The 24,514-nt window shown below is 34.7% G+C and overlaps 4 protein-coding genes across 4 annotated transcripts; all 4 read left to right on the forward strand.

Moving 5' to 3' along the window:
- Window positions 1-137: 137 nt before the first annotated feature.
- LOC124634125 (circadian clock-controlled protein daywake-like) lies at window positions 138-2,089 on the forward strand (the record flags this gene model as incomplete). The annotated part of the gene is made up of 4 exons (XM_047169548.1): window positions 138-232; window positions 322-455; window positions 545-703; window positions 1,926-2,089. Coding segments are annotated over 4 exons (552 nt in total), but the record flags the coding sequence as incomplete, so codon positions are not given.
- Window positions 2,090-3,854: 1,765 nt separating this feature from the next.
- On the forward strand, window positions 3,855-6,676 carry LOC124633779 (circadian clock-controlled protein daywake-like). The gene is made up of 5 exons (XM_047169111.1): window positions 3,855-3,990; window positions 4,423-4,642; window positions 5,008-5,141; window positions 5,452-5,607; window positions 6,439-6,676. The coding sequence occupies exons 1-5, from the start codon at window positions 3,903-3,905 to the stop codon at window positions 6,588-6,590; spliced, it is 750 nt and encodes a 249-aa protein (XP_047025067.1). The 5' UTR covers window positions 3,855-3,902; the 3' UTR covers window positions 6,591-6,676.
- A 1,115-nt stretch (window positions 6,677-7,791) lies between these two features.
- Window positions 7,792-15,376, forward strand: LOC124633781 (circadian clock-controlled protein daywake-like). The gene is made up of 5 exons (XM_047169114.1): window positions 7,792-7,950; window positions 8,352-8,571; window positions 12,733-12,863; window positions 14,601-14,756; window positions 15,165-15,376. Exons 1-5 carry the CDS (start codon window positions 7,887-7,889, stop codon window positions 15,314-15,316), a joined length of 723 nt encoding a protein of 240 aa, XP_047025070.1. The 5' UTR covers window positions 7,792-7,886; the 3' UTR covers window positions 15,317-15,376.
- Window positions 15,377-15,462: 86 nt separating this feature from the next.
- LOC124633783 (protein takeout-like) lies at window positions 15,463-19,637 on the forward strand. The gene is made up of 5 exons (XM_047169117.1): window positions 15,463-16,030; window positions 16,483-16,702; window positions 18,205-18,335; window positions 18,721-18,873; window positions 19,439-19,637. Exons 1-5 carry the CDS (start codon window positions 15,973-15,975, stop codon window positions 19,588-19,590), a joined length of 714 nt encoding a protein of 237 aa, XP_047025073.1. The 5' UTR covers window positions 15,463-15,972; the 3' UTR covers window positions 19,591-19,637.
- Window positions 19,638-24,514: the final 4,877 nt, after the last annotated feature.

The following is a 24,514-nucleotide window of genomic DNA, read 5'->3' on the forward strand; positions in this document are numbered from 1 at the left end:
TCATAATTTTAGCATCCAGCTTCACACTCTGTAAACAAGAGGACTCAACATGTCTGACAAAAAATGCTAACATCATGTACAAGCTGACAGTGCAAGGTATTCCGAAATTGAATATTGAAAGTCTAGAACATATGCATCATGATGTCATAGATGGTGACCTTGCAGTACTAAAATATAGGTTGTTTAACACCACAGTTGAAGGATCCACGAAATGTGAAGTAGTTGATGCGAAGTAAGTGCAACCTTATTTTAAATACGTTAAGCTTCTTTTTCAATTGCACACAGCTATGGGAAATTAATGAGAGAATGTTTCGATTTCAGATTAGACTTACAGAAGACGAAGTTAAACCTCGCAATGTTTTGTCCACTTTTCCATATGTATGGTTTATATGAGATTTCTGGCAAAATCTTGGTGATGCCCATTGAAGGAAAAGGAGACTTTAAAATGGAATGCAGTAAGTTTGATTTTGAACTCACTGATGAAAACACACATTTTGAAACCCTTATTTAACAATAACTCTTACTGATACTATGGTTGTTTCAGAGGATTACTACATTCAAGTTGATTCAGACATAAAGATCAGTCAAGGCAAAAATGGTAAGAAATACATATCGTTCAAGTCTTATAAAACAAAAGGTGATCTACAAGGAGGAATGATTATTGAAATCAACAATTTGTTCAATGGAAGACAAAAGGAGTTAGGTAAGCACGATCTTTTACTGTTACTGTACTGTTGTATCTTCCTAACGTACTTCTATCGAATAGAATTCATTGAGTGTAAGTAGCACTCATGATTAATCAGTTAAACATTTCTTCTTCCTTACCACTAAAATAATACAAGTATCTACGGACAAGGACTTTCTTCCATAAGCAATTCTTAACCAAACAACCTCTACTATCAATAATAGCTAATCCATCTCTACAAATTATTTTAAGACTTAAATCTACTAAATTCACTTTCACCTAATTAATTTCCCCTTCCAATCTAAATCCTTCGTTTATTCTGGTTTCAATTTAATCAGAAATCCCGATATGGCTACCTAATCATCCATCATTTGGTGATTAGCAAGGCATTTTGTTCTAGTTAATTGCCACTTACCTTAAACGGAGCTTCAAGATTATTTGGGTCAACGGTTTTCGGCTCCCGTAACTGGGCCAAAGCAACGATCCTGTGGCTTTTCTAATAATATATAGTTAGGTTAGAGGCAATATATCAGATTACGAGTAGACTAGTTTGCAGGATAAAACCTTTTTTTGCACAACTTACAGTCAAACGTTAGTCGTGCATTGCCATAAAATAAATGAGCAAAGCTAGAATACCAAAACGAGACTCGGAGCAAAAGCCACAATTTTAATAGAAAAAGAAGAACCCATAATTTTATCAAGCAGAAAATTTTAGTGCCTTTATTTAAAACCCCAAAACTTTCCTACTACCTTACTTTTTCAATTTCCCTACTTTTGACCATAAATCTAACGCACGGTCTCACTGTCTCAGCATACATAAATAATTCTTTTGCTTAATGGACCTTAGGAATGTTTATGACTGAAGTTTTCCGGCCGCTCGTACTCAACCGTGAGTAAACGATATTGTTGTTATTGTGTTCCTGCCTTAATGTTCTGGTAAAGCTGCCATAATTATGGCTAACTAAATTATGTCTCTATACCTACTGCCCCTTGGAAAGTTGCCCTATAAATATGATTCTTTTAAGCCACTTCCACAATCCATTCCCGATGTTTCAATTTCAACCTGTTCATAATTTTGAACTTAGGGCTATCTTTTAGCATCATTATCCTCAATTATATCATGAAGCAAGACATGTTCTATATAAGCTTTAACTACTTCATTCCTTATAATTTTATTGTATTTTGTCAACAATTATTCTTGATTTACAAGTAAGTGCCCTATATCTCGTTACATTTCCAGCCGATGACATCAATCGATTTATAAACAAGAATTGGAAGCCGGTCGCGAATGAACTTCAGGGGCCAGTATTCAACGCTAACATGAGGATACTTGTCAAGAACTTTAACAAGTATCTCAAGAGTATTCCACTTGACGAACTTATTCTAGGTGTTGATTCAAATTAAAGAAGCTACGTGACTTGGTCAGTTTTTTATTTCCACCTTTATTGTAAAGAAGGAAGAGTATTGCAGAGATATATAATAGAAATTACCAATTATAATAGAAATTCATATAAAGCCCTCCTGTTTTTGAAAATTTGGTACTATTTACAAAGGCTTTATGCAGGCTCATATTTTAGGAATTGAACAAAGAGACACCGATCAATCTATGTTTCTCGTACAAGGTAACGCATGTTGTGGTAAAATGAAACATCATCCCATTACTAAAAGCTATTATCTTGTAAGTGCTTAAATTAACACAACTTCTAATAACGAGTTTAATAAAGTGTCGCTATTGTACTAATAACACCTTTTAATATAAACGCGACATCTAAGGCTGAAGACACCAAATGCAATAATGTGCAATACTACGCTATACATTCGTAAAATTTACCTAAGTACAGCGTGATAAATAAAATCTCAAACGCGATATGATAAGTTAGGGTTAACTTATTTAAGTAGGAGAAATAGACGCAGAAGATATACAAAAAAAAAAAAAAAGCTTTGAGCAAAACTTTTGCACATAAAATTATCTTTAAGAGGCTTATCCAAGACATCCAAATCTATATAACATATTTTCTATTTTAATGGAAAAAATCACCCTTCTTAGCAGTCGGGTGAAAATGAAATTCCAAAAGCTTGTATGTCTATATAGTATGTATTTGAATCAAAGAATAACTGCTACTTGCGATTTGCGATGAACAAAATATCTGCCCTTTAGAAGAACAAAAATATAAACTGCAGTGTAAATATAAAATAGTAAAGAAATATATCTGTTAATAAAGACAGAAAGAAATATACCTGTAAGATAATTACACGGTGACTTTAAAATGAGAGGCTAAATGCTCTGAGTATTTAATATATCATCATAAACTATTATAATTATGAAGTAGTTCATAGGTGTGAATTCTTATTATCGTATTGCACCAAATTTTCCTCCACGTGAAAGATATATTCAAGGGTATGTTGCAGCTGATTGGGATACTGTAGATCTTCATACAAATCATCATCCTCCGAGCCTTTTTCCCAACTATGTTGGGGTCGGCTTCCAGTCTAACCGGATGTAGCTGAGTATCAGTGCTTTACAAGAAGCAACTGCCCTGCCTGACCTCCTCAACCCAGTTACCCGGGCAACCCAATACCCCTTGGTTTGACTGGTGTCAGACTTACTGGCTTAGATCTTCATACAAATAACAGTACTTAAAGACCCAAATGAAAAGCACTGTATTGTAATCACATATTTCAATAAATATTTTGATAAAATCTCTTCAATAAATAAAGACTGATTTGTTGTTAAGTGGACATGGATAAATTAAAATATATCTGTACTGTCCCTTTCTTAGGCACTTTATTTGGACCCTAAACAAGAAGGGATCAAAGGTAACCCTACACCTCAAACAACACTGTAAGAGCCACCTTCAAACTCATCGATCATGATAAGATTACTTTGCTGATTCCTTTGTCAACGACCCCAAGGCCATCAAGAAGGAGTTCCTAGCTTCGAAATGTTTAACAGGTTGTATCAGGTAAATCAAGATCAAAAACTGGTTTAAAACCCCTTATCAGAATATTATTTGCTTCATTTTGGTGCTTTGGACCTGATACTGAACTATTTTTGGAGTCTTACTTATCCTTAACCAAGATTTTCACTTGAACTAAAAATAATGTGGTCATTACACGGTGTCGAGGAAGTATGTTTATACGTATTTATGCGTTTGTCATCCTCCTAATATAAAAGGGTTTCGTACTTTGAGTTTCTGCATTCAGCTGCAAGAATCGAATGACTTCGGAAGTGAAGTCCGTATTCGCTATGTTTTCTCTACTGCTTTTGTTTTTATGTGCGGTAGTCAATGTACTATCGGATCCAGGTGAGTAAAGCTTAAAACATACACCTCTTGACCTTGTAATATCATTTTAATATTTTTTATGTGTTCCTGTTCCTATTCTTCTTAATAACAATACCCTAGCGAAGGAATTTACATTTACAACCTGACCAAGTAGAAGTAGAATGTAGTACCGACCTAAGTTGATGGTGCTCTAGTTTTATTCTGCTTATTGCATTTGTAACTCCAACTATATTTTTTTACATTTTTTACATTACACCTTTTGATAAATATGCCTGAACGGAAACTGAACTTGATAATCCGATTATCTAATGATCTAGTAACCATGACCGTGGTGCTTATGACCTGACTGAATAAAGGATCGCAAGCATAACTTAAGAATAAAGCCCTGTTTTAGTCGGTGGCTTATGTAATAACAACAAAAACGTAAAATAGACAATATTCTCCTCGTTCCAGCTATTACTCTAAGCCGATGCCAAGCCAATGATGACGAGTGTGTCACCAATGCTGTCAATGCTGCATATCCACTGATTCTTGATGAAAATCCTGACGTTGGTGCTGAATCCCTGGATCCCATGTACCAGCCAGAAATTGAAGGGAATCTGTCTATATTGAAGTTCAAACTCTTCAATACAACTATTACAGGATTCAAAAAATGTGCAGTTGAAAGTGCGAAGTGAGTAATTTCATCCGATAGATGAATTCTTGATTTGATACTTAATATTACATTATATTTACTCAGGCGCTTTGAGTGGACATTCTCCATGCGCAAAGCGCCTAAGAAAGCAAAGTGAGCTCTAGGCTTCAAGACACAAACCAAGATACTCTAAATAATGTCATATGACTACGGCAACGATAGTGCAAAGTGATACAATACTGATACCGATTGAAACATACCTAAATAAAAATGTGTAATGAAGTATCAGCTAATTATAAAACACAGTTACCTACATAAAAGTCATATTACAAAAATATTAAAATGCAAGAAATGATTCGTAAATGAGTCCCTTAAAAGTACCTATTATTTACTAAAACTTTCAGGTACGATGACGAAAAACAGACTCTTCATCTTGATGCCGCCTGCGGGGGTTTCACTTTGAGTGGCCAATACGATATCAATGGCCGGCTTATAATTCTCCCCGTTGAAGGAACAGGCGACTACAGCCTTATTACAAGTATGTTAAGGTCTATTTTTGTTTGCAGTACAATTGATTAAATTGTCAGCAGGTCATTTGATCCTGCGAATATAATTCATGCAATATTGTTGTTCATCGTCTTGATGCTATTTTGTATTAAAAATATCGCAGGATTACTATTTCATTTAATTTTTTTTATGATGTATTTATTTTTTTAATAAAATTTGGTATTAATTACAAATTAAAAATTTTGTACCAAAATATTCAATTTTGGTTATTTAGATAATAATGTATGATCAAATGAACCAACTTTTTACAAACATAATAAATTTTGACTTTATAATTTCAGGAAAATACCGCCTTATCATCGACTTGGATTTGAAAACGATAACGGGCAAGGATGGGAAATCCTACAAAATTGTGAAGAGTTTCAAACTAGAAGCGGAACCATTAGAGCCAGTTGTTTATGACTTTAGAAATCTATTCAATGGACAAAAAGACTTAGGTAAGCTTACGAATTTAGTTAATGTTATTCGTTTGCAATACTTTTTTTAAATTAGTGCACCCCAATTCCAAAATGGTTACGTACTTGCCACCACCTACCTACGTATTACGTACGTATTTTTGGGATAAGACAAGTAGTACGTAGAGAGTTCTATTGGTTGCTGAGCACTGCATTTTTTTTTTCTTTGGATTCGGAGACCTATGTTCAATTATGCACTAATTGTGATCAACAAAGTAATCATTACCATCAGCTAAGCTACTTACTGTGGGTATGATCCTATAACTTCAGTAGGCTTAAATGATGCCCTGCTTCCGCATTTGTAAGTGTACCCGTAGACGATCTACCATCCTCCGAGCCTTTTCCCAATCATGTTGGGGTCGGCTTCCAGTCTAACCGGATTCAGCTGAGTACCAGTGCTTTACAAGAAGCGACTGCCTATCTGACCTCCTCAACCCAGTATCCCGGGCAACCCGATACCCCTTGGTTAGACTGGTGTCAGACTTACTGGCTTCTGACTACCCGTAACGACTGCCAAGGATGTTCAATGACAGCCGGGACCTACAGTTTAACGTGCCATCCGAAACACAGCCAATGGTGTCTAAGATATACTTAGAAAGTACATACAAACTTAGAAAAGTTGCATTGGTACTTGCCTGACCTGGGATCGAACCCGCGCCCTCGTACTTGAGGTTGGTCCTTTACCCACTGGGCCACCACGACTCTTTACGCCGTAGACGATCTACACTATGAACTAATTATAGAAGAATTCCATGTAAGGTTAAATGTAAAGTCTGCTCTACGTCTAACTGAAATTAAACTACTCATTTTCAGCCGACGCTGTCCTGAAGTTCGCCAATGAAAACTGGAAGGAAGTCGCTCATGAAGTACAGAGTCCTGTATTTATAGCGAATGTCAAGAAAATTGTGAAAAATGCCAATAAATACCTAAAGTCGATACCAATAGATGAATACTTAGCGCAATGAACAATAATAACCTATGATTAATAGAAAATTGACCAAAGGAAACTATGGAATATGTTATTATGACGATTAAAGCGTTTTTAAAATAATTACCTTGTTACTGATATTTTTTTCCTATGCCATTCTGTCTGGCTGTTTCGAGGGGTTTTATCTTCGTCCTGAAATTACTGTTCCTATTTCCTGTACGATTAGGCAGATACAGCGTTTAGTAAAACTCAGAATCAATTCTGTAAGTCCAGAAATAATGTGTACAAACATTAGTGCTTTATGAATGAATACAGAATGCACTTTTACAAACGCACAATATGTCGTAAATACTTGTACAGATTTATACATGAAATATTAATCTTATTATGCTTGTAGGTACATATTATTTTTTGACTTTTGATTTTTTTGACTAATTTGACTAGACACATGATAGCATGAGATAATATTGCGAAAGATTTTTTATTTAATACTATAGTTAATAACTTATATTAGGAGATGCATGAGATAAGAGTGCTAGTCTAGGCCTCACAAAATTGCCATGAACTATAAAAAAACAATGGTCCAAACGAACAAAACTAACGCGAGGACATAAGTATTAAGCATTATTTTTCTGCTTTTATTTTTCTATGTTAATATGCATTGTTCATTGGTATTTCTAAAATAATTTAACATACAGAAAAGTTAACGTTCATGTTAATTTCAGATATAGATGTCAGTACTTATTACCAACGTTTTTTACCAGTATGTTTCTATTCCTTATTTAACTTAAAATCAGAGTCTATATTATCACGGGAGTTGCATATATAACGTGTCTCTTAACTTGGTTTTGCATCCATGATTTGAAAAGGTAAACTACAGCTACTATTTTCATATAATTTTATTTCTGGCTTTGGGAAACTGTTTTTATTTATGTATAATCATCACTAGACAGCAAAATTATTTACAACTACAAGGCTAATTTTGTCTAAATACACTATCCATTACAACTTTTTTGGCAACATATTCAGACACAGACAGACTGACAGATTTTTTGTTAAATTACATACATGATACAAAAACAGGATTTACAAATTTTGATCCAAAATTCAGGGTTATATAAGTCGATGTCTGTTCAAGCCAAGCTGCAGTAAAAATATAGTACTCGTACTAACCTTTGTACTTAAAGTACATAATGTAAATTGATTAACATTTCTAGGGAAACCTTCATATATATAAGTTGTTATTTCTTGATTAAGGAAACTGTTAACGGTTCATACAATTGTGTGCAGTCGTGTTTATACATCTTGTCTTACACATTTCAAATTAATTAAAATGTGCTCTAAAGGTTTTATTTTAGTTTTCTTGGCGTATTTTTCTTTAGTGACTTCTAACTTGGGTAATGTATTAAATATCTACAAGATTTTTTCCTAAAATTATAATATTTCTAAAGTTAACTAAAGTAATAATTTAACTAAAGTTTTTCACTTCTGAACGTCTTCCTATATGCGTCCTTAATAAATTAACCTACTTCTGGTACGTAGGCTAAAAAAACGTCTTAAGTATTTATGTATTCAGGGATTTAAATTTTGTAACGTAATTATTTTGTGTCAAATCTTGATTTCAGATTAAAAAATAATGTTTGGTGTCAAGTCCTAATTTAATTAAATATCAATATTATTTTGTGGCAAAAGCAAAAATACACAATAATATTACCCCTATAAAATTTCACTTTTGAACCAAATCCAAAAGTATTCTTCCAAAGCAAACAAACTCAATTATCCTTCCGGTCTATTCCAGCACCTTTCATCACAAAATGTAAATGGGACGACTCGAAATGTATCAAGGAATCATCCATGAAGGCCATACCGAGGTTCGCAGATGGAATTCCTGATCTCAACGTGGAGACTATTGATCCCTTGAACGTGAAATATGTTGATGCCAGTTCTTCGAACATAAAGCTGATTGTCACAGATGTTGTTGTCACCGGATTGAAGAACTGCGAGCCTAAGAAAGTTCAGTAAGTATAATTTTCTGAGATCCTAGTTGGTATCCCTACATTTTCATGAAAACTGAACTTAACAAATTATTTGGGGCTGGCTAAACACTCAAGCAATTTTTCTCTCATTTGCCTATATTGATAGATAATATTTCCCATACTTTAACCTAGATTAGATAGACTTTTTGTTAATCATGTCGAATTATTGACTTTTAAATTTTACAAGAGAAGTAACAAACTTCACACACAGTTCATTGACAGTGTATCTTTCTTTTAACTTAGAAAATGCATTTCTACTAGCTTTGCTCGTAGTTTCACCTGCATCCAATGGAAACTACTCGGTGCCTTATTAAACGTAGGTAACATATAGCCTTCTTTGATAAAAGGGATTTCTGATGCGATTCAGTAGTTCCTGAAATAACCGCAATCAAACAAAAAATCTGTATAAATTTCTTTATATCAATAAATCTATTTTATTAAATTATTTTATTTAATCTAAAGAATACATTAACACTGAATCAAGAAGGAGGCTAAAGATTGCTATACGGTTCTATTTAGCTCAGAACAGGAAGGATGAAGTTGGAACTACGGAAAAGTTTACAACGTGCGTAGGTAACACTCATAATTTTGAGGTTAAATAGGTACATTTCTATAAGACCTAAATATATTCTAGTATCTTTAATTACTTACAGAACCATGTTTGAAGCACATTATTATTCTACAGAAAACAAACCGGCCACGGACTCGCGCACGAAGGGTTCCGTACCATTATTTATAAAACCCCAAAATATGTATTTAATTCTAGTTTTCAGTAATTAATTTGTTGTTATAGCGGCAACAAAAATACATCATCTGTGAAAGTTTCAGCTCTCTATCTATCACGGTTCATGAGATACAACCTGGTGACAGACGGACGGACGGACGGACAGAGGAGCGAAAACAATAGGGTCCCGTTTTACCCTTTGGGTACGGAACCCTAAAAACTAGCTTAGGCGTAGGTACATAAAATTAATGAAAACTGCTCCTATGCGGTAAGCTCGTTCTTTCTTCATGGCCATGACCTTAAAAGATACATTTAATGTGTATATAGTGATGTATACTCGTTAGTGTGCAGTTCTTATTGTAAAATTCTTTGAATAAAATCACATAATTTTTATTCTTCCAAAGAGTATCTTTTCCACTACACACAGTAAGTCAGACACCAGTCTAACCAAGGGGTATTGGGATGCCCGGGTAACTGGGTTGAGGAGGTCAGATAGGCAGTCGCTTCTTGTAAAGCAGTTAAAGCACTAATACTCAGCTGAATCCAGTTAGACTGGAAGGCGACCCCAACAAAGTTGGGAAAAAGGCTCGGAGGATGAGTATCTTTTTCCCCTGGGCCTTATTTTTGCAGTCCAAGTTAAAACGATATTTTGTTATTTCCATTATATGTATAACAGATTATTGACATAATCTTGCTAAACATTTTAATTCTTATCTGTCTTCTGTCTCAGACGAAGATGAAACACGGTTACCTATTCCTTAGGCTAGTGGGAGATTGTAATAATTATTACTAACTTGGTAAGTTTTACTGTTAGTAAGACTTGATGATACTTTTTTTTTATCTTAGACTATTCTGCTCTTCAATTGGCTTCTTTATCAGAAAATGAAAGGATTATGTTGTCAAAGCTTGGCTACATTGTAAGCGAAATCAGGACCAATACACATATTTTTTCATATTTCCTAAGAACACTGCAAACCGGTTCCTTAAATAAAAAACGTCTAATGATATTATAATTGCGAAGACAACAAGAAAATATCCTATAATTATGTAGATACGGTGGACTGAACAATTATATCGTTTGACATGTAACTATTACACACAATTGTGCTAAGGATTATTAAAGTTAATTTTGTTTGATGCATTTTCCTTGTATCGACCACATTATCGAGGTTCAATTAGAGCCAATTGATCTTTCTTTGATCCTTGTTTAAGTGGCACATAATCATTAATCAAATGAATTAACCCGTTGCCGTCATAATCTGAGCTATATTAAGACGATGAGATGCATTTTTTTGCGTTGCGTGTATGTTTTCTTCCGGCTTACATTTTAACTTGAAATATTGTACACCTTCATAATTTGGATCAAGGGTCTGACACAGACCTCAAAAATTGCATAACTTGATTTTTGTAATATTTATTTTTGAGATTTTTTCGAATGTAATTATAAATGCTAATTAACTATTCGTCATACTTGACCGTAAGTGAAGCCTAGGTCAAGTCAAGTTGTAGCCTGGGTCTCAAGGCCTGTATTACCAGTTGTGCATCGCGACTTCGATGTTTAAATATCAATAACAACATCGATACGTAGGTACAATGTGCATTTGGTATTTAATTGAAAAAGAGGTGAAACTTCCGTAGGACCATTAGAAATGGCAAAATGCTTGGTTGATGGTTAATAAGCAAATGTCGTGTATTTGATTTCCATACGGGATCATTAATATGGTTTCCAATCTTCTGTTTGTGCATGTCTAAATGAAAGTTGCAGTGAATCCAACATACTTAAAAAGGTATAAGTAGGTTTAAGTTATATATTTATTATTAAGTTATTGTAAAAAGTTATTTGTAAATAAAAATATTTAGGTATTATAAAAAAAAAAAAAAACTTAAAAAGGGAGACCTTTTATATAAAAATCTTAAAAAAGGTGCTCTACCAGTGCTCGAATTTCTTATTAGTTTTCCTTGTTGATATAATTTAGTCTAGGTTTCTAGGTAGGTATTTTATTACCTGATATTACCTGATTGGATGAACTGGATCATAATATTATAAAACCAGTTATATCTCGTTTTGCATATTATTTTCTACGTATACATTTGCAGATTTACAGCCAATACTTATAAAGAGACAAATAAAAATTATCTCAATCAATCGATTGAATTGATGCTTACAAAACTTATTTATAAAATTAATATTTCAACAATACTACTCATAACAACAAAAACAGTTCTGCATTTACCCAGTTTAGCTTTGAATACATTCAATTATTTTTGCAAGTTTGTTTCAAAGAAATGCATTGTTAGAATGAACTGACAACAAATATGTACATTGATAGGTAGTAAAATATTTCTTTATGAATCTTTCCCACAAACACTACAAAACCAGAAATTTCATAATGTAGAGCATTTAAGTGTTTTCTTTAATTTGTAGTGGCAAAAACCAGTGTTCGAAGTCGATGGCCTTGACGAGGCACGAGGAGCGAAGAAGTCGGCTCATTTACTTACATATACATACACACATTTCAATAATGAGAGTGCTTACGCAGTTTATACAGGGGGAAACTTTAAATTGCGCAATATTATATTACGAGATGTCCAAAAAATGTTTTTTTTCTTAAATGTACTCATAATTAGTTGAATTGCTTAAGTTTTCGAAATTCGAGATTGCTTTTACAATTAACTGTACATATTAATTTTTGAAACTGGAAGCCGACGCCAACATAGTTGGGAAAAGGCTAATAAAAAAATTAAGTTGCCTCACTGAACAACAGTTACCTTTTTTTTTTTGTTGTCGCTGGGTAAAAAATGCTATTACGCATGCCCTTCCCGTCGGGGGACGGGAGACGGGTATGTGGGGCTCCCCGGTACAAATGTTCCCGGTATACCCACTAAAAAGGCCCAGCGGCACTCCGACCTCGCCTGAGTGGAGGGGGTCTGGGAATCTACGGCATCCAGTCCCCCACCGGCGATTGCCCGCCTCATGGCAAGCCCCTCATGCCTCCTCCCAGTGGGGAGGGGTCCCTATGATGGCCGGAGCGCAAGGGGCGATCTTTGTGATGCAGGCGGTGGCACCTCCGCGCCTGTCGCCCGCTGATCACCCCCCGGGGCGGATGGGGACGGACGTTGTGTTCGCCGTCTTCCACCCCTTCTTCGTCTGCGGAGCGGCGCTGCGAGAGGGTCGTTCTCCCGCAAGCGCTCTGCCGCCTCCTTCTGTGACATGACGTTCTCACAGAAGGAGGCTACCGCGTCCCATACCTCCTCACTTCCCAGCATGGCACCAATCACACTGGGGAGCGAGGGGTCATCCCCGACCACTGCCAACAGGGTGCGGCGGGGTTCAGCCCACGACTGAACAGTTACCTAAGCTAGTAAAAGCCATCATTTTATCCAATAAATATTTTTCATAATTATTTTTCTCTTTTCAGGAGAGACATCGCTAAGTCAAAACTTTTCTTCAAAGTTCTATGCTCACCAGACTTAAATGGAAAGTATGATATGAAAGGACAACTCTTCGTCTTGCCTATTGAAGGCAATGGAAACCTTATTGCTAAAGTCCGTAAGTACTTTTTTACTTGTAAGTCTTGTAGGATTAACTAAAAGTTTTCAATAATTAATTAAATTAAAACTACCTTTTTCTCGAACTTGATTTCATTGTCAGTTATACAAGGTGTTGATTTGCATTTGTGCCATACGTCAGGAGAAGGACGTAAAATACGTAAATAATCGATTGGAATTACAGTTGACGGGAAATAGCTAATATGCACTGCTTTTTTTGTCATTGTAATGTCGTAGTATTTCAGAAGTAATCCAATTTTATGAATGAAATTTATGAATAATCGTTGCGTATGCTTTGTATTTGCGTTTGTGTGAGGGCGCAGTACGGTTTTAAAGAAATACACGCGCCAAGTTTAAATACGGCTAGATGACATTGACAGAATTTCGAAAAAAAAATACGTACCAATTTTTTTGTTGATTTGGGTCGAGAATCATTAGCATAATTACGTCCTTGAATATGGCACGGATGCAAATCAACAGCTTGTATGAATGAGACCAATTTGTTTAATTTTCTATCGTTCTTCTTTTAACAGACAAAGCAATGAAGTTATTGGCTCAAAAACTTACCATTTTTTTAATAAACATTTAGACCGAATGCTATTTAGAAACATGTTGTATGCTATTTTGAAATAATGTACTATACTTTAGTGTACCTCTGTAAACTGGAAACCTTAATGTGATATATTAATTTTGTTAAGAAAAGTGTGTAAATAAGGATACTGTGCCAATTGTCATTAATTTTGAGTTAAATCAATGTCCCTCAATATTTACTAGAAACAAAATAGTTGCTCCTTGTAAACTCAGGTTAAATTCGTGATTTTTAACGTCATTGATAATAAAGGCACTTATTTGTATATGACCACGAACTTAAGTCGAACTCTGATAATAATACTTTTATTTTATCAAGAGTCCTACTTCCTCTTCATAAGGAAGCTTCAATATAACACTTATTATGGATATCAGATGAGTTGATATCAAACACGAAACTGGTTTTTGACGTAGAATAATTATTCTATTACGGAAAGAAGGGCTTTTAAGATTTTAGAGAAGGATAACATATTATGTTACTTTGGATAACAATATCATTAAAACTATTGTCAGTTGAAATTCAGGTTTTATTTGTAAGCAAATCTGCCGTATCATAAACACTCATTCCATATGACACGAAAAACATGATACCTATTTTGTTTATAATATTAAACATGACTAGCTCTAGTGGAAGTTCAAGCTTGAATTGTAAGATAAACATGATCATTATATTGTCAACATAGTTGGCATTTAATGATGAATCATTGGCGCTATTTCTTGACCCCTTTAAACGTCAATAAGAACGTTATTTCGAGATGTTTCTAAACCTTGCTGTCGTAAAATGATGATGCTCACTTGTTTTTAAATGTTTAGTTGAAGGTGGGGGATATTGTTAGAAATATTTTATATAAAAAGTTTAAAAATATACTTAATGAAAAAATAACTGAACTATCATGTATTATGTAGGTAAATGTATAACAAAAATATTTTATGAGCATAAATAAAAATAGTTAATAAAAGCACTGGTACCCAGCTGCATCCGGTTAGACTGGAAGCCGACCCCAACATAGTTGAGAAAAGGCTCGGAGGATGAAATAAAAATAGTTATACTTACTTATATAAGTACAGGTATACATTCAACCCTATTAACATACTAAAATTAACATACCATAGTTTAATATTAACATTATGTATTATTATGATCTTTCAGCCAAACTGGTGATTAATGTTGAATTAGACTTGGCTGAAAAAGAAGGCAAAGATGGAAAGAAACATTGGCACGTTAAAGCATGGAAACACACTTTTGAATTAAAGGACAAATCAAATGTGAAGTTTGAGAACTTGTTCCCGAACAACGAGTTCTTACGTAAGTAGTTTTTATCAAGTTCTATATTAAAATGGATAGTGGAAAGAACCAAATATTATTTTTATTTAGTAAATAAAATATACAATCATTATAGAAAATAGACATACTTACGCAATTGTGGAAGACAACGAAAGAAAGAAATTAAGAACTACTTCTTTTTTTAGAAGTCAATTTAAAATTAGGTGTAGCCTCAGAAGTGATGAGGTATCGGGTTGCCCAGGTAACTGGGTTGAGGGGGTCAGTTAGGGCAGTCGCTCCTTGTAAAGCATTGGTACTCAGCTATATCCGGTTAGACTGGAAGCCGACCCCAACATAGTTGGGAAAAAGCTCGGAGGATGATGATGACAGACATAATACAATGTTGCTTGAAACAATATTTTTTTAATTTTTTCATTTAATGTGTTTCAGGTAATTCAACGAGTGAGTTGATTGCTCAGAATGGCAACGGTGTAATTAATGAAATTGGTCAGCCAGTCATCAAAGCTGTGGTCGCTAAAGTTATTGAAAACATTAAGCATTTCTTTACTGCAGTGCCAACTGAAGATCTTGCTTTGGATTGAGAGGATTTTTAATGATTTGACTAATTCCAATGAAATTTGAATAAATCTTCGGAAATAAAATGATATGTTCTTATTTATATTGATATCTCAGAATAATTCCTTAGATTTTGTTATAATATTTTTACGAAGCAGGATATTGAATTTATTTTTCGTAAGTGATATAATTTATTTGTTACGGAATCAATTACTTACAGATTTCCTTATGAAAAATATGGTAGCAATACTTAAATTGTAATTTTTCGGTAATTGATCATCATCCTCCGAGCTATTATTTTGGAGAAGAAAACTGCTCTCACAGGTTTTCTGAGATAATTGCGACGCAAATTAATTTTTGTAGACTAATTAAGAATAATATTGATTAACGTATTTCTTGATTAAAATGGAACTTAATATTGAGCGCTATACAAATTGGCATACGGATCAAATTCTCGTGTTTTTAAATGGATTTTTTCTTTAAACTTAATAATGAAAATACCAAAATAGATGTCTTATGCATTATTCAACATTTGTGAGGTCAGAAACAATTTATTAAAACTAGAAACATGACTAATAATACCGTCAATAGTCTTCCTTGATATAAATATTATGTCTAAAATATTTTTTGGCTCAGTTGTGACTCGGCTTTAGTTAACAAATCTATAGAGAAAATAGGAAAAATGGTGCAAAAGCTATTAATTATTGCAAGTGTTATAATTAGTTTAACAAATGCCTCAGGTAAGTAAAGTGATACATTTTATTTCTGTTTTTATGAAAATAGTGAAATCTAACTTTCGAACATCAAAACAAAACGTCCACTCATCATTTGTTATTTCTGTTAAAAAGAAGTGGCGAAATAAACCGCCCAGTAGAACATGTCTGTCTAGTAGCTTTGGTGAACCAGATTTATTCTAGAAATATTTAATCTATGTAATTTATTTTGAAAAAGAGTAGCTGTCGTTCTTCTTTTACCTTATAATTTTTATTAACACGCTTATACTTATTAGCTTCACTTGTAACTATGTATCTAAGAAAATCTTGGAATCCTAATTTGAGCCACTTCCCGGTCTTCGATTAGGATGAAATTTTGCACACACTCTGAGTTCCGATGACAGTACATAACTAGCTGAGAAACGTTACAAAAAGCGTTTTTTTTTTTTCGTTTTTTAAACTATTTTTTTTACTCGCAGCTCCGTCTATCACACCGTGCGTATCAACTGACTCGGACTGTATAACCGAAAATGCCAGGAGACTAATACCCATATTCGCCGATGGCATACCAGACTATGGCGTTAAGACTGTGGATCCAATTACCTTTAAAAGCATAGACGCAAGTTCACCGAATCTAAAATTCCTCCTGAGCGATCTTACTGTGAAAGGTTTGAAGAATTGTAAAGCAATCAAATTGGCGTAAGTTTAGTAATTTTTAATGTGTTTTAGATATAAGAGAGATTTTCTATATTAATAAACTAGCTTCCGTCGGCGGCTTCGCCCGCGTGGTGTGTTGATAAAAAGTAGCAAACTCCAAACTCAAACTCAAAATCGTTTATTCAAATTAGTCTGATAAATCAGCACTTTTCGAACGTCAAAAACAAAAGACAGCCCCCAAAACGCCCGCCCTTCACCACTTCCTATGTGTTTTTGCTGGGAAGAAGAAGTGGCGCAACAAACTCCCCAGCAGCACATGTCTGTCTGTAAGGTTTGAAGAACCAGAATGTATATAAAACAAGTCAAATAAAAATATCATTATCACATGATAACCAGTATATAAAATTAAGAAAGAAAAAAAAAACAAACTTAACACAAGTTTAACACAAGTAGGCTAGCACACAAATTTACACCTATAAAGACTAAGTACTCAAGCATTACTTACAGTCCATTAAGTGTATCTAAAGCCTCCTGGTAATAAAATAAAAATGTAATTTTAATATAAGCATAAAATCGGCGTGCCCACCTACATGCACAGATGTTTATGTTGTAGCTGAACAACACAAACAAGGTGTACCTGCTTTTTTGGATAAAATAATAATACTGTAGGACTACAGTATTATTATTTTATCCAAAAAAGCACCCCTAAAAAAAACCCTAAAAACCCCCAAAGCCTATGTGTTAATCCAGGGTATCACCTATCTACATACCAAATTTCAACCAAATCGGTCCAACCGTTTTTGCGTGATTGAATAACAAACAGTTACAGCCTTTTTATCGTCCCACTGCTGGGCACAGGCCTCCTCTCACAGGGAGAAGGATTGAGCATTAATCACCACGCTTGCTCAATGCGGGTTGGTGATTTCAGACTATATAGTCCAGGTTTCCTCAAGATGTTTTCCTTCACCTTTTTTATCAGCCATTGGTGTCTAAGATATACTTAGAAAGTACATACAAACTTAGAAAAGTTGCATTGGTACTTGCCTGACCTGGATGCGAAGCCGCGCCCTCACACTCGAGAGGTTGGTTCTTTGCCCACTAGGCCACCACGACTTCAATAATAACAAACATACATCCATAAATTCTCACAAACTTTCACATTTATAATATAAGTAGGATATCTTAACTGCTGTTCCGAGCCCTGAGAGAACTCTTTTTCACACCCGGATAAACAGTATCTATATATCTTTATCCTTTTCAAATTCAATTTCAATCGGTTTGGTAGCACCATATATAGTTCCTTTCGCATTAAAAATATGTGTTAAGTATTACTTCCTTTAAGTTTTATATTGCAATGCAAAGCAGTTATCACAAACAAGGTCTACTCTAAAACAGTCTATAGCTACTTACAATTCAGGAATTTGCAAGTCAGTTCCTAGTTTTTTTTAACATTGGAAATAGTAACCAAAACATGATTTATTAATAAATAGTTGTTAAGTTTTATTACAAAAAAAACTCACGAAATATATATTTTTTTTTTACAGTCGCAGCAAGGTAAAATATAACTTGTTTTTAAAATTATCCTGTGCTCTGAATATTGATGGTGATTATGAAATGGAAGGAGAAATTCTTGTTCTGAAAATTGTTGGAAAAGGGAAAGTCCACGCTTTTCTCCGTAAGTTTACCAATCTTAAAAGTTATTGAAAATAAAATAGTAATTTAAATCTAGTACTTTACGGTCTATAAACATAAACCGTCGTACCACAAAAGCTTTTAAACGTCCGTTGAACACTTGTCTAAAAAAATGACAAATTATGACGTTGAAATAATTTTGGCCGTTTTGCAGCCACAATTTTTAGACAAGTGTTCAACAGTCGTTTGAAAGTTTTTGTGGTACGACGAATAATCTTTACACTGTTAATCCTTACAATACTGTTTCCTTGTTTTAATATCTTATAATATTTTGCATTTTTTCTACATTTAGATAACTACCTATTCTTATGTTCGCTTTTTTGATACCTCAGAAATAGGCTTAAAAATAATATTAGTTCTTATTTCAGCAAACATTGAAATAACGGCGGATCTAGAAACGGTCGAGAAGGAGAAGAATGGCGAAAAATACTTAAGAATTAAGAAATTCAATCATAGTTTCGACCTTAAGGGCAAGTCTGACCTTAAGTTTGAAGGATTGCTAAAGGACAATCAAGTGTTGGGTAGGAGAACTTTTTGAATGCTTTTATAATTGTCAAAAAAATAGTCTGTAATACAGGGTTACATGTTGAAGAAGTTAATATGTGAAAGTTAAAAAAAGTAAATATCTCGGAAACTACTAAACTTCGCCCATACATAAGGATGGCTTAATTATACTCGCTCCTATACATATAGTGGTAACAGCCTTTTTATCGTCCCACTGCTGGGCACAGGCCTCCTCTCACACGGAGAAGGATTGAGCATTAATCACCACGCTTGCTCAATGCGGGTTGGTGATTTCAGACTTTATAGTCCAGGTTTCTTCGAGATGTTTTCTAAGATATACTTAGAAAGTACATACAAACTTAGAAAAGTTGCATTGGTACTTGCCTGACCTGGAATCGAACCTACACACTCTTACTTGAGAGGTTGGTGCTTTACCCAGTAGGCCACCACGACTTGCCTATACGTAAACGGTACGTATATAAAACAATCAAATCAAAAGCCTGACTACAAAGGGGCAAGTCTATTCGTCGAGATACACCAAGTTTAGACCTGATTATAATACTGTCTTATTTCCTCTTCCAGCCCAAGCAACCGAGGACCTTCTACAGAATAGCAGTAATGAAGTTATCAAGGAAATTGGAGGCAAAGTGGTCGAGACCGTTGTTACCGAAGTGGTAGAAAACGTCAATCATTTCTTCAGAAAACTGCCACTGAAAGAGTATTATCTGGACTGATCGTGTTCTGTGTAGATTGGCTTAATTAAAGGACTGTTTTGTTAAAATTATGGATGTTTTATTAAAATTACCTTCTGAAGAAAAAACTTAGGTATATTTGGAATTTCAGTGAGGTAGTTTTGTCATCTGAAAAATAGAAGGGAGTAAATTATAGACAATAATTTATTGATCCAGATTTCTAAAAACCTCCAAAATTAAGAAAAATAAAAATAATATCTACAATAGTTATCAATAAATACATTCCAATTAGCGAGATCAGCTTAACATACCAATACATATAATTATTAAGTTATTTTTTAGAACAGATTGAACTGACGTGAAACATATTATCTATTGGTATATTAGAATTTTATTTCGCTCACACTTCCCCTTATAGGGTAACTTCCGTAACAACGATTAACTTAATCAGATGAGTAGATATCAAAACATTGGACTGGTTATTGACGTCAATCGTTATCGAAAATAACTTTTTTTTTTAGATTTTATTATAGGCTTAATGTTATGATGCTCTTGTATAAATTACAAATCTATACTGTTAAAATAAATGACAGGAGTAAAAATAATAACCTAAACAGAAACCTTTCTCGAGAAACAGGCTATCGAGTGGTGAAAATTGGTTAAAACTGCTTCAAAATCAGTGCAGTAACTATGGAGTTTGTCGAAAACAGACAGACAGATATAATATAGATAGAGCATTATGTAAAAGCTTTCAAGCGAAAAGCGTTCGCAAGACAGCCAAATTAACTGTATTTATTGATAGTCCCTAATTATTATAAAAATTTAAATGAACTTATATATCTTATAAATCAATTAAAAACATATTTAAGAGTTCATCAGTTGAATATCAAGTAAAACAATTAAACACATCGTGCTGTACATAATACGATTCAGTTCTTAGTAAACAAAACAGATGGCGCTTATTTATTTCTACTCATACAAGATGAAACAGATTTCTGTGAGCTATATGTATACTTATTTTTCGAAATTATAATATTCACTCATTATATACTAGTACTCAACTTTGTCTTGAGTCGTGGTGGCCTAGTGAGTAAAGAACAAACCTCTCGAGTATGAGGGTGTGGATTCGATTCCAGGTCAGGCAAGTACCAATTCAACTTTTCCAAGTTTGTATGTAGTTTCTAAGTATAGCATGGATACCAATGGCTGATAAAAATGTGAAGGAAAACATCTTGAGGAAACCTGGACTATATAGTCTGAAATCAATAAACCGTGGTGATTAATGCTTAATCCTTCTCCGTGTGAGAGGAAGCCTGTGCACAGCAGTGGGACGATGAAAAGGCTGTAAGTAACAGAACAGATCTCAACTTTATCCGGTAAGACTGGAAGATGATCTGCGAAATTATAATACTTTTGTTTGAAGTGTGGTTGAACAATTTTGATTTGCAGACATCGTTGTTCTTATGGAGACAAAAATTAACAATAGTAGTTTGTGATAAAATAGTCATGCATTGGCAGGCTTCTCAGTAGGTATAGGTACATATCGTTCTTTTTGGAATAATGACCTGTTTTTAGTAACCGGTGCAAGCGAGTACTTTAAGTGCAAGAAACCTACTTCGCATTTTCTTTTGTAAAAATAATATGTTTTTTTTTTTTTGCACCGAAGAAGGGTGATATTTTTTCGCTATTTCAAGTACCAACCTAAGTGACTAGTTCGTGTGGATAAAAAAATACATTTCAGAATATTATGAAGTCATGGAAAATAATCGATACTAATATTATAACGCTGAAGAGTTTGTTTGTTGTATGCTTACTTGAACGCGCTTATCTCAAGAACATCTGGTCCGAAAAAATCAGTTTTAGATTTAATTTAAAATAACAGCCTATTTATCGAGGAGTGCTATAGGCTACTTTTAATCCGGGTTTGTGCAGGAGTTCCTTCGACTGTCGGGCACAGCAAGTCAGATTTGCAAGAGGATGAAGAGCGTTTTTTAAAACATAATAATTTGAAATCTTCCTGATTGACCTGGGACTTACATTTTCAAATAGGTATTATCTATGTGTATACAAATGACATGACGTCAAAAATGACATGAATATAAACAATATTCATGTCACTTATTTTTTTTCCACTGGGGTGGGTGATCCACTATCACCAAACCTCTTCACGTGTACGCTGGAGGAAGTTTTCAAAAAGCTGACTGTGCCGTGGACATCAAAAGGTATCGCGATCGGGAGCAAGAGGCTTACAAATTTGCGGTTTGCTGATGACATCGTCCTTTTTGCGTCCACATCAGAGGAACTCCAACAAATGCTCCAAGATTTGAGCATGGCAAGCCGAGAGGTTGGACTTCAAATGAACATGAATAAGACACAGACAATGACCAACAGCACGAAACGTAGGGTCGAGGTAGACGGGCAAGCTCTACATTATGTCGACGAATACATCTACTTGGGCCAGTTAGTCTCTTTCGAAAACAGGCAACAGCGAGAAATCGACCGTCGCATTGAGAACGCCTGGAAAAGCTACTGGTCCATGAAGCATTACATGAAAGGGGACCTTCCCCTTTCACTCAAGCGAAAGCTAGTCGACATGTGTATCTTGCCCGTCCTAACCTACGGTGCACAAACCTGGTCTCTCACGGAGTGTCAGAAGTCCAAGCTCAAGGTTTGCCAAAGGGCAATGGAACGTAGCCTTTTAGGCATTAAACGGACCGATCGCATACGGAATACCGTGATACGTTCCAGAACAGGAGTCGCGGATGTGGGCCAAATGGCGGCGACATTAAAATGGAACTGGGCCGGACACGTCAGCCGAATGCATCCGGAGAGATGGGCCACTATTATCACCCAGTGGACACCTCAGGATGGACACCGCAGGCGGGGTAGGCCCCGGAAGAGATGGCGTGACGAACTAGACGCCTATCGTCCGGATTGGTGGACACGATCGAAAGATCGGGAAGAGTGGAAGCGAGATGGGGAGGCCTTTGCCCAGCAGTGGGACACTACAGGCTAGATATAGATATAGATTATTTTTTTTACCTTAATATAAATATACATTGTCGTGTTTAGACATCATGTCAGGGAGATTATTAATATACACGAAAAAATAGATGTTGATCCGTTTATGTCTACTTTTTGCTGTCATAAGAGAGTTCATAACAGGAGTACATAAGAGAATAAATAAGAGAGCACATAAGAGAGTACATAATAGAGTACATAAGAGAGTACATAAGAGACTATAAAAGGGGAGTACATAAGAGAGTACATAACAGGAGTACATAAGAGGAGTATATAAGAGAGTACATAAGAGAGTACATAAGGGGAGTACATAAGAGAGTACATAAGAGAGTACATAAGAGAGTACATAAGAGAGTACATAAGGGGAGTACATAAGAGAGTACATAAGAGTACATAAGGGGAGTACATAAGAGAGTACATAAGGGGAGTACATAAGAGAGTACATAAAAAAACATAAGAGAGTATATAGAGAGTATATAAGGGGAGTACATATGTGAGTTCATAACAGGAGTACATAAGAGAGTCCATGAGAGAATTCATAAGAGAGCACATAAGATAATATATAAGAGAGTACATAAGATATAGAAGAAGAGTACATAAGAGAAATTAATGCATTGTACCCATTAATCCTACACATTTTCCTTAAACAAACCAGTATTATCCTCGACTATTTTGTTTACTTATTTTTATTTATCGTTATATCTAGACTTAAACATTAAAGGCTCAATGACCAATAGCTGCCTAGCCTTAGACATTGCTTTTATGTTCTAAAATCTAGTAAAAGAGAAAATAATTTAGATTAAGTTCGATAAAACTGCTTTGAATGAATGTCAGATATCGTACCATTTTTAACGAGGATAGTGACTTTTAGTTATTATTTATCATAAAATTGACTTTCAGAACATTTCGAGCATGACCTAACTTTCGTACATAAGGGGAGTACATAAGAGAGTACATAAGAGAGTACATAAGGGGAGTACATAAGAGAGTACATAAGAGGAGTACATGAGAGAGTACATAAGGGGAGTACATAAGGGGAGTACATAAGGGGAGTATATGAGAGAGTACATAAGAGAGTACATAAGAGGAGTACATAAGGGGAGTACATAAGAGAGTACATAAGAGAGTACATAAGGGGAGTACATAAGAGAGTATATAAGGGGAGTACATAAGAGAGTACATAAGAAAGTACATAAGAGAGTACATAAGGGGAGTACATAAGGGGAGTACATAAGAGAGTACATAAGGGGAGTACATAAGGGGAGTACATAAGAGAGTACATAAGGGGAGTAAATAAGAGAGTACATCAGAGAGTACATAAGGGGAGTACATAAGAGAGTACATAAGAGAGTACATAAGGGGAGTACATAAGAGAGTACATAAGAGAGTACATAAGGGGAGTACATAAGAGAGTACATAAGAGTACGTAAGGGGAGTACATGAGAGAATTCATAAGAGAGCACATAAAATAATAAATAAGAGAGTACATAAGAGAAATTAATGCATTGGACCCATTACTCCTTGCACATTTTCCTTAAAGAAACCAGTATTATCCTCGACTATTTTGTTTACTTATTTTTATTTAGGTACTTTATCACTAGACTCAAACATATAAAGGCTCGATGACCAATGGCTGCACAGCCTTAGACATTGCTTTTATGTTCTAAAATCTAGTAAAAGAAAAAAATATTTAGATTAAGTTCGATAAAACTGCTTTGAATGAATGTCAGATAACATTTTTTTATGAGGATAGTGACTTTTAACTATTGTTTATCATTAAATGACTTTCAGAGGATTTCGAGGGGGACGTTCTTTTGTTTATAATGAAGTAGCCGTTTTCCCGTGGTTTTACTCGCATTCCGTGGGAACTCCCGCCCGTACCGGGATAACTATATCCTATGTTACGCGGAAATAGTATAACTTTCCAATAGTGTTATAATTTTTC

The sequence above is a fragment of the Helicoverpa zea genome, chromosome 10, assembly GCF_022581195.2.
Source record: "Helicoverpa zea isolate HzStark_Cry1AcR chromosome 10, ilHelZeax1.1, whole genome shotgun sequence".
Lineage (NCBI taxonomy): Eukaryota > Metazoa > Arthropoda > Insecta > Lepidoptera > Noctuidae > Helicoverpa > Helicoverpa zea.